We start from the raw sequence: 17280 nt of genomic DNA, 5'->3' as shown, positions 1-17280 counted from the left end.
TTGTTTTATTTTGAGACAGGGTCTCACTGAATTGCTTATGGCCTCAGTAAGTTCCTGATGCCAGGCCTCAAATTTTCGATCTTCCTGCCTCATCCTCCTGAATTGCTGGGATTATAATCATTCCCTACCACATCCAGCCTTGTTCAGTAGATTCTTCAGTTCATTGTGAAAAGAGAAATCAGAAAAACTTTTTAGTGTAAACTCTACTTTTTTATTTTCATCAGCATAAGGTTTTTATTTTGTTTGCTTGTTTTGTTGTTGTTTTGGTACTGGGGATTGAACCCAGAGACACTGTACCACCGAGTTATACTCCCAGCCTTTTTTTCCCCTAAGTTGCCAAGGCTGGTTTCAGTCTTACGATCTTCCTAGGCAATGCATAATAGTGATTTTCTAACACTGTATCAAAAAAAGGTTAGTCTCTAAATCTGAAGAGGGAAATAAATTTTAAATATTCACAATAGTTTTTCATTATTGAAAAGCTTTTTTTGTTTCTTATAAGATTCCAGATTCATTTAAACAAGTTAGAAGGAATTCCATTTAGATACTTTGCAAGTAATATTGTGGTTTTCTAAGGATGCCACTCTTCTTCAGGTAAATAGAGATAAAGAAGGTTACCTGTTATGTCATTAAGCAAAGAATCAAGTATTCTCTACAAGTATTTATTTAGAGAGTTCTCTCTAAATAAAGTTCATTTTGGGGGATATAAGTAAGAGAGACATAAATAATCTTTAGAGATAAAATTAAAAAGCTAGATGTAAGGGAGCAGTTCTCAGGTTTTGTTTATTTATTACATTGTTTAACTGTTAGGCTTTGACTAAAACTTAGGAAGTTTTATTTTTATATGAACTTAGAAGTTTATAGATACCACATGACTTCATCAGCCTGCTCATGAAGAACTTCATCAGATCCTAATTTTTATTCTAAATATTACCACTAAAAGTTTAATCAATCTTCTGTATTTAAAGAATCTCTTCATAAAACTTTACATTTCTTCTATTTTTTATTAGATGGATGATGGTAAAAGCATACGGTATAAAGACCTCTACGCACTGTTTGAACAGATTCTGGAAAAGACCATGAGGCTTGAGCAGCGTGATTGGAGTGAATCTCCAGTGAGAGTTTGGGTCAACACTTTCAAAGTGTTTTTAGATGAATACATGAATGATTTCAAGACTTCAGACAGCACAGCCACAAAGGTAAATGTGATATATTTTGATATACATGTATTTTGATATATTCAGTTATGAATCCTTTTAAAAACTGTTTAGGACAGCTAGTTTGTGAATAAAACATTATAGAAACACATCAAGTTAGTGTTATCTTAGCTCCTTCAAACTTGATTCTTTTAAGTTTGTCAGACTGTATTTTCTAAACCCTCTGCAATGAATGCCTTTTTCATTGAATTAAAGTATAGTGTGGTACCCTCAAGATTATACTCTCAGTAGGAATCAGCACATGAAATTTCCTTTTGAAAAACAATGGTTAATGATGTGATTCATTGTATTATTTAGTGGCCTTTATATAAGGACCCACCAGTTTTATTTCCCCTTGAATTAGTTTTTAGGAAAATAGGGCCTTGTGCATGCAAGGTAAGCACTCTACCAACTGAGCTATATCCCTAAACTCTATTTGTTGTTTTGATTATTTTTTTATTGGTGCATTATAATTGTAGGAGTAGGATTCATTGTGGGATATTTATAAATGCACAAAACATAGCTTTCTAGTACTTCCCCTTTCTATCCTTCCTCCCTGCCTTGATCCTTTTCTCTACCCTGCTGGTCTCTCTTCTGTTTTCATGAAATCCTTTAAAAATTTTTTTTCTCTAGATTCCACAGATGAGAGAAAACATATAACCCTTGGCTTTCTGAGCTTGGCTTATTTCATTTAATATTTCCCACAAATTTTTTCTTCTTTATGGCTAAATAAAATCCCACTCTGTATGTACACCACTTTTCTTTATCCATTCATCTGTTGATGGACACCTAGATTGGTTCCATAATTTGGCTATTCTGAATTGTGCTGGTATAAGCAAGGGTACACATGTATCATTATAGTATGCTGACTTTCTTTTGAATAAATACTGAGGAGTGGTATACTTAGCTTATGTGGTTGTTCCATTCCTAGTCTTTTAAAGAACCTCTATGTTGATTTCCATAGTGGTTGTACTAATTTGCAATCCCACCAACAGTATGTGTTTTTCTTTTTCTCACTTCCTTGATAGCATTTATTGTTTGTATTTTTAAAAAATATTTTTTAATTATCAATGGACCTTTATTTTACTTATTAATATGCAATGCTGAGAATTGAACCCAGTGACTCTCAAATGCTAGGCAAGCACTCTACCACTGAGCTACAACCTCAGCCCTCTTATTTGTATTCTTGATGGCAACTATTCTAACTGGAATGACATGAAATCTCAGTGTAGTTTTGATTTGTATTTCACTAATTGTTGAAAATGTTCTACATATGAATATTCAGGTTTCCCAGCACTATTTTTTAAAAAATCTTTTTGTTGGGCTGGGGATGTGGCTCAAGCGGTAGCGTGCCCCTCTGGCATGCGTGCGGCCTGGGTTCGATCCTCAGCACCACATAAAAACAAAGATGTTGTGTCTGCCGAAAACTAAGAAATAAAATATTAAAATTCTTTCAAAAAAAAAAAAAAAGAAATCTTTTTGTTGTTCTTGTTGCCTTTGCTGGGAATTACATGACTAACTATGTGGGTTTGTCTCTGTGTTCTCTTTGATCTATGTGTCTGTTTTATGCAAGTACTATTCTGATTTTTGTTATTATACCTCTATAGTATATTTTGAAATCAGATATTGTGGTGCCACAAGTACTTCTGTTTTTGCTCACAATTGCTTTGGATGTTCTGCGTCTTTTATTCTTCAATATGAATTTTAGGACTTTTTTTTTCTAGTTCTGCGAAGATTATATTAAATCTGTGGATCACTTTTGGTAATATGGCCATTTTAACAGTATTAATTCTGCCTCACTCTGATCCTTGGAGGTCTTTCTATCTTAGCTCTGGCAAAAATTTCAAGTACTGTATTGAATAGGAGAGGTGAGGATGAACATACTTGTCTTGTTCCTCATTTTAGAGAAAGTATTTTCAGTTTTCCCCATTCAGTAGAAGACTTTGAGTTTGTCATCTATAACCTTTATGATATTGAGGTAGGTTTCTTCTAGCCCTAGTTTCTTAAGTATTTTATCATGAATGGCTGCTGAATTTGTTGTCAAAGACTCTTTTTTTGCATCTATTGAGATGACCATGTGGTTTTTGTCCTTTACTCTGTTGATGTGGTGAGTTATGTTTATTGATTTGCATATGTTAAACCGTCTTATATCCCTGGAATAAAGCCAAATTTGATTTTGGTAGATAATCTTCTTAATGTATTGTTGAGTACAGTTTGTTCATATTTTATTAAGGATTTTTGCATCTATGTTCACCAACTGTAGTTTCATTTTCTTGTTGTGTGGAATGATTTGAAGAAAACTGGCATTAGTTGTTTTTATGAAAGATCTGATAGAATTCACCTGAAAATCCATCTGGTCCTAGGCTTTTCTTTGTTGGAAGGATTTTTGTTACTCCTTCCTCTCATTACTTATTACTATTCAGCTTAGATCTTCTATATTTTTCCTATATATTTTTATATTTTTCTTACATATATTTATATATATATATTTTAATATTTTCTTGGTTCAATGTCCAGACATCCATTTTTTCTACATCTTCCAAACTATTGGAATATAATTTTCAAAATAATGATGCTGTGGATTTCAGTGATGTCTGTGGTGATACCTCCTTTTTCATCTTGAATTTTATTAATTTGGGTCTTCTTTTTCTTTGACTAATGGTTTACTAATCTTTTTTATCTTTACAAAGAACCAACTTTTATTGTGTTGATCCATTGTATTTTATTATTTTCTATATCACTAATTTCTGTTTGACTGGAAGAGTGACTGTAGTCACTTCTTTCCTTCTACTGGTTATGAAGGTTATGAAATTGTTGTTATTTTACAGAGCTTTGAAGACTTTCCTCTTAGAACTGCTTTCATAGTGTCCCAGAGATTCTGGTATGCTATATCTCTATTCTTGTTTGATTCTAAGAATTTTATATATATATATATATATATCTTTGTTTTATTTATTTATTTTTATGTGGTGCTGAGGATCGAACCCAGGACCTTACATGTGCTGGGCAAGTACTCTACCGCTAAGTCACCACCCCAGCCTCCAATTCTAAGAATTTTTAAGTTTCTCTCCTGAATTTTTTTTCATGATCTTACTTCTTCATTATTCACAGGTGTGTTGTTTAGTCTCCAACAACATGTCTTTAGTTTCTATGGTTTTTCTTGGTTTTAATCTCTAATTTCATTCAATTATGATCTCATAAGATGTGAAGATTTAAATATTTATATTTGTATTTGCTAATTTGTGGCCTAAGGTATGGTCTTTTGTGGAGAAAGTTGAGAATGATGTGTGTTCAGCTATTATGAAATGAAATGTTCTGTAGATTTGGGTCTGAAATGTCTCTGCTGATTTTATTACTAAATGGCTCTGTTGGTGAGAGAGAAATGTTGAAATTACCCACTATTACTGTTGGGGGATCCTTCTGAGCCTTTATATCAAATAGTGTTTATTTAATGTAATTAGTTGCACTGATATTTGTATATAAACGTTATCTATTGTTATATCTTTTTATTGAGTTGTTCCCTTTATCATTTTATAATGACCTTCTTTTGTCTCTTCTGATTGTCTTGAAGTCTACTTTGTTGGAAAGAGAGTAACTACCCTGTTTGCTTTCCCGTTTCTGTTTTTATAGAATATTATTTTCCATCCTTTCACTTTTATCCTATGTCTTTGCCTGTGAGGTGTGTCTCTTGTAAGCAACTTAGATTTGGGTCTTGTTTAACTTCTTCATTGCGGCTTAGTAGTCATCAGTTATTTTATCTTTTAGTTCATGGTTATCTTGGAAGGTTTATATATCTCCTTTAATTCTAAAGGATAGCTTTGCTGGATATAGCACTCTTGATTGGGAGTTTTTTTTTTTTGTTTTGTTTTTGTTTTTTCATGAGGACTTGATACATCCTTCCAAGACCTCCTGGATATGAAGGTTTCTTCTATGCAATGTTGTTATTCATACTGGTTTACTTGACATTTATCTCTTGAGGCTTATTCTGTATATTTGGCATTTAATTAAAATGTGTCATGGTTTAGTATCTGGATGCTCATTTCATTTCTAAGGTTTGAAAATATTTCTGCTGTTATTTCACTAAATAGGCTTTCAGTGCCATTAGCCTGTATCTCTATTTATTCCTCTATACCAATGGATCCTTAAGTTTGGTCTGTTAAAGCTGTCCTACAATTCTTGTGTATTTTGATTATCTTCCCTCAGAAGATAGTTTTTTATTTTCAGTGAAATGAAATCTAACACTAGAGAGATTTAAGTTATTTCATGCCAAACTATGGAGACTTCTTATTGAACCTTCCTGATACCCATACCCATACCCCCTCTATGTTTTTCTGAACATAGAGGATAACCTCATTAACTTACCTCTGATGCAAATCAGGGAGGCATCTTCTGTTCTTGGGTATGTTTGTTCACCTATTTACTTTTTGGAGGGAGGGCCCCTGTTTGTAGCATAGTGATCAGATCTTTCCCTGGTTGGGAATGTTCTCTTGTGTGCCCACCTGTAAGAAATGCTTTATGCACCCAGAACTACCAAATAGGTGTGAGCTCACCCATGTAGATTTCAGGGTGCATGACAACTTGTGGCAGAACATGGTGGTCCAACAGTCATGGTGCTGAGTGGCTCATGGGAGGTAAAGGGTAGCTGCCCCCTGCTAGGGCTTGCACATCTGTGGGCCTGCCTCTTAGCATGCTGGGCTGTGACCAGTATCTGTGGAGCATGTATATGCAGGCTACCTCTGGCAAGTACAGTACTTCTGGGGCTTGGGTGGTGTCTGCCAGCTGCTGAGGCTTGTGCAATATCAGGTCTACATCATTCTGCTTAACATTCTGCACCCAACATCTCTGGGTGCACATTCCTGGGCTGCTTCTATGTGGCAGGCATCTGAGGGACACTTCAGTGGCATATACAGTGTTTCTGCCAAAGTTAGCTACCGGGACATGCACAGAGGTGTATATCTGTGTGCCACTCCTGTTTTGCATGGTACTACTGGTACACAGGGTGATTCTTCCTACTGGGGCTTGTGCAGCTACTGTCATGCCTAGCCATTGGCAGGCTCATGTCTGAGTGTGCTCAGAAGAGGGTCTCTCACACAGCTGTGGCTAGCAGCTGGTGCATTTGCTGCTCCCTATGTACCATACTCCCTGAGAGTGACTTGCTTTTTTGCTCCACTCTACCACACTTTCCACTTGTTGGGGTGGGGGTAGTATCAGCAACCTTCAGATAACAGTGATCCCTCTACACATATTAGTCTAACATTTCATTTTGAAGGCATTTGCTATAATGCTGTGATAGTGTTTGCTACTCTCTGTAGATGGGATAAAGACTGTGTAGATTTAATTCTTTCTAGTGAGACAGGCTTAGTTATGGTCTTTATAATATGGCTGCACAATTTTCCCCAACAATTTGAGATTTCTTCTTCACTTCTTGCTTACTAAATGGCTTTGAATCTCCTACCCCAGCTTAACTAGATGACTTTGTTTTCTTCCATTTTTACCAAAGTAATTCTGTCAACTTTACCTTTCCCTCTTTCTCCCTTTTTTACCCTTCCCCCTTGAAAAGCCATGGTCAGGGTTTAGAGTTAAAAAATTCTTTCCTGTTTTCTGTTCCAGGAACTAAGACTTCCAATTCTTTCACTTTCCAGTATTATGTCTTATTGCATTCCCTTTGTCATCCACCTCTCTGATCAGCTGTTCTCTCACAGCTTCATCTCTGAACTGTGGAGAAGCTGAAATTTCTTGCCTAGCTTTCCCTTCCCTTCATTTGTTTTTTCTTTTTGGCCATCCTGGGAGATTGAACCCAGAGTTTAGATAAGGCAGGTGTTATACCACTGAACTACATGCCCAGGCCCTAGGCCTTTTAATTTTATTTTGAGGTATTTGGACATATCATACATACATGGAGTATGACTTCTCATTTTTGTGGTTGTATATGATGTGGAGTTACACTGGTCATGTGTTCATATATGAACATAGAATACATCTTATTCATTCTGTTGTCTTTCCCATTCCTATTCCTTCTCCCTCCCCCCAACTCTGTCCAATCTGGTGGAACCCCCCCCCCTGCCCCCGCAATGTGAGTCAGCATCCACCTTTGGTTTGAGAGACCATCCGGCCTTTGGTTTTTTGGGATTAGCTTATTTCACTTAGCATGATAGTCTTTAGTTCCAAGCATTTACCAGTAAATGCCATAATTTCATCGTTCTTTAAAGCTGAGTAATATTTCACTGTGTTTGTATACCACATTTTCTTTATTCATTCATCTGTTGAAGGTCACCTATGTTGGTTTCATAGCTTAACTATTATGAATTGAGCTGTTATAAACATTGATGTGGCTGAGTCACTAAAGTATGCTGATTTTAAGTACTTTAGGTATATGTACTGAGGAGTGGGATAATGGTGGTTTCATTTCAAGTTTTCTGAGGAAATCCATACTGCTTTCCATTATGGTTGCACCAATTTGCAGTCCCACCAGCAATGTATAAGTGCATCTTCTTCCCCCACATCCATACCAACATTTATTGTTACCTGTTTTCTTGATAATTGCCATTCTGACTGAAGTGAGATGAAATCTCAGTGTAGTTTTAATTTGCATTTCTCTAATTGCTAGAGATGTTGAACATTTTTTCATATATTTATTGACTAGTCATATTTCTTCTTCTTTGAAGTTGACATACAGTCTTGCTAAGTTGCCCAGCTGGCCTCAACTTAGGATACTCCTGCCTTAGTCCCACACCCAGCTTGTTTACAAGTTTTAAAGGGCAGATTTATATTTTTCTGTACTAGGGTTATCAGGAAATGTTATATGTAAAAGAGCATTTCCTTGTTCCAAATGATAACTTACCTTTGTAGTAGAGTTTTTCATACCCAAAATGTGGAACATTTCAAAAATTAATCACTTGATTAATGATTAAAATAATTTAATGAATACTGGTGTGGCTTATGAACAGAAGCAAGGTTCAAAAAGAGTCTCAAATGGGCATGGATCTAAGGCAGGAGAATCCCAAGTTGACAGCCAATCTCAGTAACTTAGTGAGACCCTGTCTCAAAAAATAAACAAGGACTTGGGAATGTAGCTCAATTATAGAGTGCCCCTGAGTTCATTTCCCATACCAAAAAATAGAAATAAAAGAGAGAATAATCTCTAAAGTATCCTTGTATTCTGATGCTTTATTAGCACTGTGTTTTACCAACTTAAAATGTTCTCAAATTTGCTTATTAGCATTATACTTCTTCCTCTTGAAGAACTGTACCTATTGCACAAACAGCTCAATGTTTGCAAAGAAGAAAGTATGTTAATCTTTGTTATCTCAAAAATAACATTTATCCCCACCCTTTCTGCTAGGTGCCAAAAACAGAAAGAAAGAAAAGAAGAAAAAAAGAAACCGATTTGGTAAGTTATAACCTGTTTTTCATATTACAAAACAACAAATTTTCAGGATAATAGCTTGAAACACATAATAGAGTATTTCTTTTTATATATTTAAGGAATAGGTTTACCAGGCATCTAGAAGTAATAATATATGTCTTTAGAAAAATTTTGAATGACCAATGTGCCATGCTTTCAGTGGCTGGATTTGTTTTCAATGGTGGCTTACTAAAAGGCAGAAAACTGAAAATGTTTACTTATTTTAAAGGCAAAATTATGATCTCTTTTCTAACTAGATCTAGTTTGGCCTTTTTTAAAAAAATATTTTTATTAGTTGTTGATGGACCTTTATTTTATTTATTTACATGCGGTGCTGAGAATCGAACCCAGTACATCATATATGCTAGGCAAACGCTCTACCACTGAGCCACAACCACAGCCCCTAGTTTGGCTTTTATTGAACACCTCATGTAGATGGAATCTCATATGGTTTTTGTATGTGGCTTCTTAGCATAATGGTAACTCAACAGTTAAAATGTTCAGAAAATGCGAACTGTTTCCCAGGTGACTATACCATTTCAGAATCACACCTGCAAAATTCTGAAAGTTCCAGTCACTTCACATCTTCACCAACCCTTGTTATTGTCTATCCTTGGTGATGAAGTAGTATCTTACTGTCCTTTTAATTTACATTTCTCTCATGAGTAATGGTGTTAAAACATGTTTCCATATATCTCTTGGAGGATTGTACTTCTTTGCTGAAATGTTTGGTCAATATATTGTCTGCTTTTTAATTGGGTTGCTTAATATTTGCATATAACCTTTCTTTATATATTCTGGATGGATGTTCTTTATCAGATATATAACTTGCAAATATTTTTTCTGAGTATAGCTCATCATTATTTTTCTTTAATTTTAATTAATAACTCATATCAATTGTACAGATTAAAGGTTTTCCCTGTGACATTTCCATAGATGCAAATATTGTGATGTGTTTGAATTCACCTTTCCCAGTACCCTTTGTTGCCCTCTTCTTTCTTTGCACTTCAAGTCCCTCTTCTATTTTTAGGTCATCTGTTTTTCTCTCTTCAGTTTCCACACAAGAGAAAAGGTGTGATACTTGTCTTTCCTTGTCTGTCTTATTCTGCTTAACATGATTATCTCCATGATATCGTCATCCATTTTTCTATGTACCTTTCATTCTTACTTATGGCTAAACAATATTCTATTGTGTACATATGCTACAACATGTGGAAATGTTTCCCATAGGTTGTCTTCTAGTGGTTCAAAGTTTCAAGTCTTACATTAAGGTCTTTATCCACTTTGAGCTGATTTTTATACAGGGTGAAAGGTAGCACTCTAATTTCAACCTTCTACATGGGTATGTCTTATTGTCCCATCACTATTTGTTGAAGAGGCTGTCTTTCCTCCTGTGTGTTTTTAATGTCTTTGTCAAAAATCATTTGGCTATAGATTCATGATTTTGAGTTCTCTATTCTGTTCCACTGTTCTTTACGTTTGTTTTTATGCCAATACCATACTTTTTTTTTTTAACCATGGCTTTGTAGTATATTTGAAAATTTTATTTATTTTTCTTGCCTAATTGCCTAAATGCTTTCAATTGATCATAGACTTTTTAGTAAATGAATGGATAAAGAAAATGTGGTGTATATATTCACAATGGAATATTACTCAGCAATAAAAGAGAATAAAATCATGGCATTTGCAGGTAAATGGATGGAGTTGGAGAATATGATGCTAAGTGAAGTTAGGCAATCCCTAAAAAACCAAATGCCAAATGTTTCCTCTGATACAAGGAGGCTGATTCATAGTGGAGTTGGGAGGGGGAGTATGGGGAAGGTTAGACAAACTCTAGATAGGGCAAAGGGAGGGAGAAGAAGGGAGAGGGCAAAGGGGTAAAAAAGATGGTGGAATGAGTTTGACATCATTGCCCTAAGTACATGTGTGAAGACACAAATGGTGTGAATATATACAACCTGACCTATTATTCTTCAAATGTGTATTGTTCAGTATCCATGTGTTTATATAGTTTTCTCCCTCTGATTTATAGTTTTGTTTTGATATGATCTGAAAAGATGCAAGAAATTATTTGTTTCCATGTATTAGACTTGCTTAATTGCCTGAAAGTATGATCAGTTTTGGAAAAAGTTTTATGAGCTGATAAAAAGAATGTGTATTCTGCAACTGTTGAAATAGTCTATATCTATTGAGTTTATTTGATCTCTAGTGTAATTTAATTCTTATTTTGTTTGTTTTGTGTGTATGATTATCTATTTATTGGTAAGAATTAGGTATTAAGTCACCTACTTTTGTACTGAGGTCTATCTTTTCCTTTATGTTATGTCTAGTAATGTTTGTGTTGTAAGATTAAGTGCTCCAACTTCTAGTCCACGTATTTTTACAATTGTTATACTTTCTATATAGATTGTTCCCTTTATCAATATATAGTGACTAGCTTTGTCTTTTCTGCCTGATTTTGGCTTGAAGTCTGCTTGTTGGAGATGAGTATAACTATTTCTGCTTGATTTCAGATTCTATTTCCTTACAAAATCATTTTCCAACCTTTTACTTTCAGTCTGAATGTCTTTGCTGATGATGTCAGTTTTTTGCAGGCAGCAAATTTTGGGGTCTTGTTTTTTAATCTGCATCTTTCAGTTGGAGAATTAAGGATATTATTGAAAAGTATATGCTAGATCCTATCATTTTGTTGTTTTTCTTCTGGTTATTTTGAATAATATATGTTGATTACCTTCTCCTTAAGTTGTGGAGATTTGATGGTTGACTGAATTAACCATGTTTGATTTATTCCTAATTCTCACTTGCTTATCTGTTCTTCTAATGAGATTTATACTTTCTTAAGCTCTCATGACTGTACTTATCTTGCTGGGTATAAGAGTCTTTCACGTATCCTCTGTACTAGTTTGGTGGTCATGCATTCCTTTAGTTTATGCTTTTCTTGTAAGGTTATTATTCTTTCTTTGATTTTGAAGGATAACTTTGGAGGATCTAGTTACATAGGTTGAAGTTATTTTCTTTTTGAAATACATCATTCCATGCTCTACTGACCCTTAGAGTTTCTGAGAAATCTGTGATTAAAATGGGTTTGTCTTTGTGACTCAGTACTTTTTTGTGAAGCTTTAAATATTCTTTTCTTGTTCTGTACTTTGGGTAGTTCAACTGTAAGAAACCCTGGAGATTTCTTTTTTGGTCATGCATATTTGAAGTTTTCCTGTATTTGAATGGTATCTTCAATAATAATACTTATTATTTCACTGACTGGCTTTTTTATACCTTTAACCTGTAGCTCAAATTCCTTATCTATTTCTATTATGTGTGTGTTTCATCCTTTAATCATTCCCCATAGATCTGTATGTTCTGTTCTTATAACTGTCTTAATTCCACTTTAAAATCTTCATTCCGCTTTAAAATCTTAGGAATTATCAATTACTGAGTGGAGCCATATTGCTTCAATTTTTTTCATATTTCTTTTGTTTCTCTGGTGTAATTTATGCAGCCTTTGGGTTAGAAATATCTTCCACTTTTTTGTGAGGTTCTTTTTAGGGAGCAGCTTTTTTTTTTTAAAAAAAAATGACATTCCCTGGGAAATTATTTGTTGTATAACATTGAATTTAATTCCAAATGGACTTCTTAGTTTCGTTCCCCTGTGGCTTTTTTGGCTGTGATTTTTTTGACAAAAAAAAAAAATGCTATTTCAGACCCTGAATGACCCACTCTTTCTGTAGATCTCATAAGAATGGGGATCCTATGGAAGATACGTTGTAGATAGCAGAGAATATGGAGTACACTCTCTGTGATTACTATTTTATTCTTGTCAGCAGCATGCAGCCTTAAAGAGTATATGAGTGAGGTGTGCTGAGGTACCTCACAGGTGTGGTATCCACAACAATCATCCTATTTCTCTCTGTTGTTGCTCTGGGAGTGAATGACCAGGAGTGAGACTTTAGAGCCACTCCCCAGCTATTCCTGCTCATGACTAGGTGATTGGCTGGGGCCTTTTATGTCCTCCAGTCTTTACATTGAGGTGCCAACTAAGGTTTGAGTGGGACTAGAATTGTGGCTGGATTGATATACAATTTCTCTCACTTGGGCTTGGGGGTACAACTTAGCAGCAAATCACCAATACCATGCTTGAAGCATTGGGCTCAATCCCCAGCAATACTCAGAAAGAAACAAGCAGCAGTGACAACCACAACACCAATGTAAATAGAAAAGGGATAAACTAAATAGTTAAGAAAAAGTTAAAAGTTTTTGAAAATTACCATTAAATAAAAATAAAAAGGGAGAAAAGATGAAGAAGAAGAAAAAGATCCAATTAAAGAATTTTTAAATGGAGGAAGGAAGAAAATATTTAAAGGGGGAGAAAAGGGAGGATAGGAATGGGAAAGACAGTGGAATGAATTGGATATAACTATCCTATGTTCATATATGAATACACCATCAGTATTAACGCCACATCATGTACAGCATTCTCACAGAATGAGAAATTATATTCCATGTATGTATGAATGTCAAAATACATTTTACTGTCATGTGTAACTAAAAATACCAAAAAAAAAAAAAAAAAAAACGGGGTAAGAAAAAGAAGAAAATTCAAACCAAATAGGTATAATCAAAAGAGTCTTAATAAAAAATAATAATTTTCTGTAACCAAAGTGGTTAATTATAAGAGTGGATGTTCATAGCCGGGGCTAAATAGATCTTTCTGTGATCTTGTATGTTATGTGTCTCTTGGAGACAGCATTGGCTTTGGTTTATTCATCTTTTTTTTTTTTTCCTCTTGTGTTGCTTGCCAGGCAACCAGCAGAAGGGTTTTGTAATTGGAGCCAATAGTAATACTTATCAGCTGCCCTGCTGGCCATTATGGGCTAGGGCAGAACCCAGAGCTTTTCCTGGCAGAGATTTATTACAGTATTATTTGCTTTCTGCATTCATAGGACAGAGCTGATATGGTAGCTTCAGTGCACAATGTCTCCAGCACTTTTTTTAAAAAAAAGTCAGGGCAGGGAAATGCTGTGAGACTATAACTATCGGGGCTGCAGTGACAGTTACCACATACACTCTACAACTCTGGTATTCTAATACCTAGCAGCCATTGTGGAATCACATGGTGGCTAATTCCCCCAACTCCCATAGTTGACTTTCTAAGTTGCTGGTCCTAAAGGGAAAGTAACTTTGGTACTCTTAGATGTTAGAGTAGTTTCCTGCCACACAGGACTCTCAGCAGTTTAGTTAGAGAGACTATCACCTGGAGCCAAAGTAGCTCTCAAATCAGATGTTCACGGGTTCAGTCTATAAGTATTTGCTTTGGGTTCCCAGGGTCAAATAAATGCAGGGACCTTTGACATCCAGAGCAGCAAGCTCAGACAAGACCCTCTCAGAATGACTCCCTGCTACAGCACCACAAGTATATGCTGGGAGGTAGGCGGAATGGGCCAGAATGGTAGGTGGATCCTCAGGTCCACTGTCTTTTCTCAGACTGTCCTTCTGCACTGTGCTGAGTCCTGTGCTACCTATGTTCTCTGAGTCTCTCCTCCTTTCTTTCACCTCTACCCTCATTCTCTACTGTACTGCCACATATTTAGCACTGAGCACTTTGTCTTATCCTCTCTTCACTATCCAAAGTCTCTGTCTTCTCCATTGAACTTCAGTATTTTCCCACATTTACACACCTCGGTGGTTAGCTGCTCTCCATTTGTTTTGATTTATATCTTAAGAAGAAGCCAATGAGTGCTGGTTGCCTTTAATCTGCTATCTTGAGTCCCCCCACCCGCTTTTTTTTTCCCTTAAAGTCTTAATTTTTTTTCCTTAAGTTTTAATTTTCTTTGGCAGGAGGTATTAGGTATTGAACTCATTGAGTTGCTTAGCGCCTCATTTATGCTGAGGCTGGCTTTGAATTTTTGATCCTCCTGCCTCACTCAGCCTCTCAAGCTTCTGGGATTATAGGCATGCACCACTATGCCTTGCAAGTTTTAAATTTCAATGAAATTTAAAATAGATTTTACAGAACATTAGAGTTCATTTGTATGTTTTTTTTTATTTTATATTTTAAGTAGCCTTTAATAACCATTTGTCAAGTTTTAATATAGAATCATTGTCTGAAAAGATTATTAAAATATTCCTACATTGTCCAGTTTCATATCTGTTTTCTTCCTATATTTCAAGGTAAACTGCATGCTGCAAAAGTTTGAGGCAAAAGTGGATATAAGAATATAGGTATCTTTCATTGAACCAGAAATCAAAGAGATCTACAAAAATATACAATAATACTTTTGTCACTTTTTGCTTTAAAGATATAATTATCTTTAATTAAAATATTATTTATGTTAATGTGCAATGTTTGTTAAATGTAATTGAAGTAATACATTTAACTTTTTAGTTTTAATTTCTAGGATATTTATTAAAATATTTTGGGATTATAAAAGCAAATAAATTTGTGAACTACTGCTTTTGATTTAATATTCTGACTCACATAAGTCACATAAGATAGCTGTTATGTTTGTTCATTGCTGTTTTTCCTTCCCTGTGGTACTGGGGATTCAATTCCAGGAGCACACTCTACCACTGAGCTACATCCCCAGTCCTTTTTAAAAAAATTATTTCCATTTTAAAAGAGTCTTACTATGTTGCCCTGTCTGGCTTTGAACTTTCCATTCTCCTGCCTTAGCCTCCCAAGAGGCTGGGGTTACAGGCATTTGTCACTGTTCATGGATATTTTTCATATATGTTGGTCATGTTTATCTAGACCGTTAACATTTAGAAAACAAGGGCCATATGTTTTGTTTCTAAAGGATCATAATTCTCCCCCTGGAATAAGTGTCCAGTGAAAGGTTAGTAAGGGATTGATGTATTTCCCATTTGCCTACAATGTTAGGGCAGCATTTAATGTGTTGGCTTTCATATAAATAGCTTAATTTTTCATTCAGGTGGAAGAGCACAATGGTCACATTTTTAAGGCCACCCAATATAGCATCCCTACATACTGTGAATACTGTTCTTCTTTAATTTGGATAATGGACCGAGCCTCTGTTTGCAAATGTAAGTATGAAAGATCTTTGAGGAATGCCACCCTAGCCGCTAACTAATTTTAGTAGTCTTATACTTTCACAACCTGAAATTACATTAAAATATTTATGTGTTTTCTTATTTGTCAGTCTCTTACACTTAGGATCAAGAATCTTATTTATCAGTGCCATAACAGTTCAAACACATAGTTACAGTAAATATTTATCGGGTAGATGGACCTGTAGATGAATGAATGAATTCTTAGTTTATAGCCAAAAAGGTACATTTTATACTACACTCCCCTTCAACAGAATATGTGAATTCTATAATGTGAATAGAGACTTTTCATATATCAGTTGGGTTCTGACTAATAGTGGATCTTTTGCTTCTACTCCTCTTATTTTAGATATATACTTTGGTGCTATCAGTAATTCTGTGAGACTTTGCTTTTGCTAGATGGCCTGAGATAAATAAAGGGAATATTAGAAAAGTCCAGTATGACAGAATAAAAGTTATGTTTGCCAGAGCAAAATCACCACTATTCCTGGATTAGCTCACTGGTTGTATAGTGCAACACCAGTTTTTCTTTTTTAAAAAATTGAATGCTTCATGAATTTGCACATTTTCCTTGCACTGGGCCATCTAATAATCTCATTCCAATTTTAGTATATGTGTTACTGAAGCAAGTGCTTTTTTCATTTTATTATGACTAATTTAAGAAATTATGAGAATGAAAATAGGAGTAGTTTGAAATGTGACTGTTAGTCCAGTTATTGAAGGTTCGGAGTAATTTCTAGTATGACATAAAGCTGAAAGTTTGCTTTTTTATAACTAAGGTGGGCTTGGTTTGAGTTTTTCATGGAATTAACTTTCTATGTGATTATCCTGGTGATTTCACCAGTGCAGTGAATGTCCCCTCACCTTCCCCCGACCTTGATCTTGGCTTTGAAAACCCAAAAAGTTATACTTTGAAAGCTTAAAAGGGGGGATATTAAGGTGTTGGTATGCTGGAACTGGAGCTGGTGTTTTATTATCTTCCCATTTACAACTAATATACTTTATATTCTGGTTTTCATTTCCTTACGGGTTTTTGACAGTAATGCCATCCTTACCATAATAATAATTCTTAATATGTAATTCTGGTGTTTTAGCAAGTTGTAAAGCACCTGGAGTAACATGAACACTAATTTATGAATCAAACCACAAAGTTAGATAAATATCCTGTTGGAATTTGGGAGAGTTAAGTACAGGAGCAGGACAGGCAATCTTGAAAGAATGAAAAAGCTGTCTCATTGATGGTGGTGAGAAATGTTAGGCATGTTTTCCAACTGCATTTTAAATTCTTTAACACAGAACAGAGTTTATATATGCTCTTATAACAGCCTCAGATCTAAATAATAAACCTTATTGTCAAAGTAAAATTATAAACGTGATAAGTTTATTAACAGACTTATGAAAATGCTACATTCTTAACCTTTTTTTCAGTATGCAAGTATGCTTGCCATAAGAAGTGCTGTCTGAAAACCACAGCCAAGTGTTCTAAAAAGGTAAGAATTTATCACCTGTCCATAATAAACAACAGATCTGTAGGTCTTTTGTGACTCATGGAAAGAAATCAAGGCCTCTTTGATGTTTATTATTTAGAGTTCCTAAACTTATGACCACACATACAATAAG

General features: G+C 35.0%; 1 protein-coding gene across 1 annotated transcript in view; it reads left to right on the top strand.

Annotated features, from left to right (window-relative positions):
• Myo9a (myosin IXA) overlaps window positions 1–17280 on the top strand; it is a 254323-nt gene that overhangs the window by 193957 nt on the left and 43086 nt on the right. Inside the window, exons 32-35 of the mRNA XM_026387807.2 lie at window positions 1008–1196; window positions 8536–8583; window positions 15525–15636; window positions 17089–17150. Coding sequence (XP_026243592.2) covers window positions 1008–1196; window positions 8536–8583; window positions 15525–15636; window positions 17089–17150 — 411 coding nt within the window. The remainder of the gene's footprint in view (window positions 1–1007; window positions 1197–8535; window positions 8584–15524; window positions 15637–17088; window positions 17151–17280) is intronic.

The sequence above is a fragment of the Urocitellus parryii genome, chromosome 6 (genome assembly GCF_045843805.1).
Source record: "Urocitellus parryii isolate mUroPar1 chromosome 6, mUroPar1.hap1, whole genome shotgun sequence".
In the NCBI taxonomy this organism is placed as follows: Eukaryota; Metazoa; Chordata; class Mammalia; order Rodentia; family Sciuridae; genus Urocitellus; species Urocitellus parryii.
The sequence above is the reverse complement of the archived record's forward strand: the minus strand, read 5'-3'. Positions and strand labels throughout refer to the sequence as shown.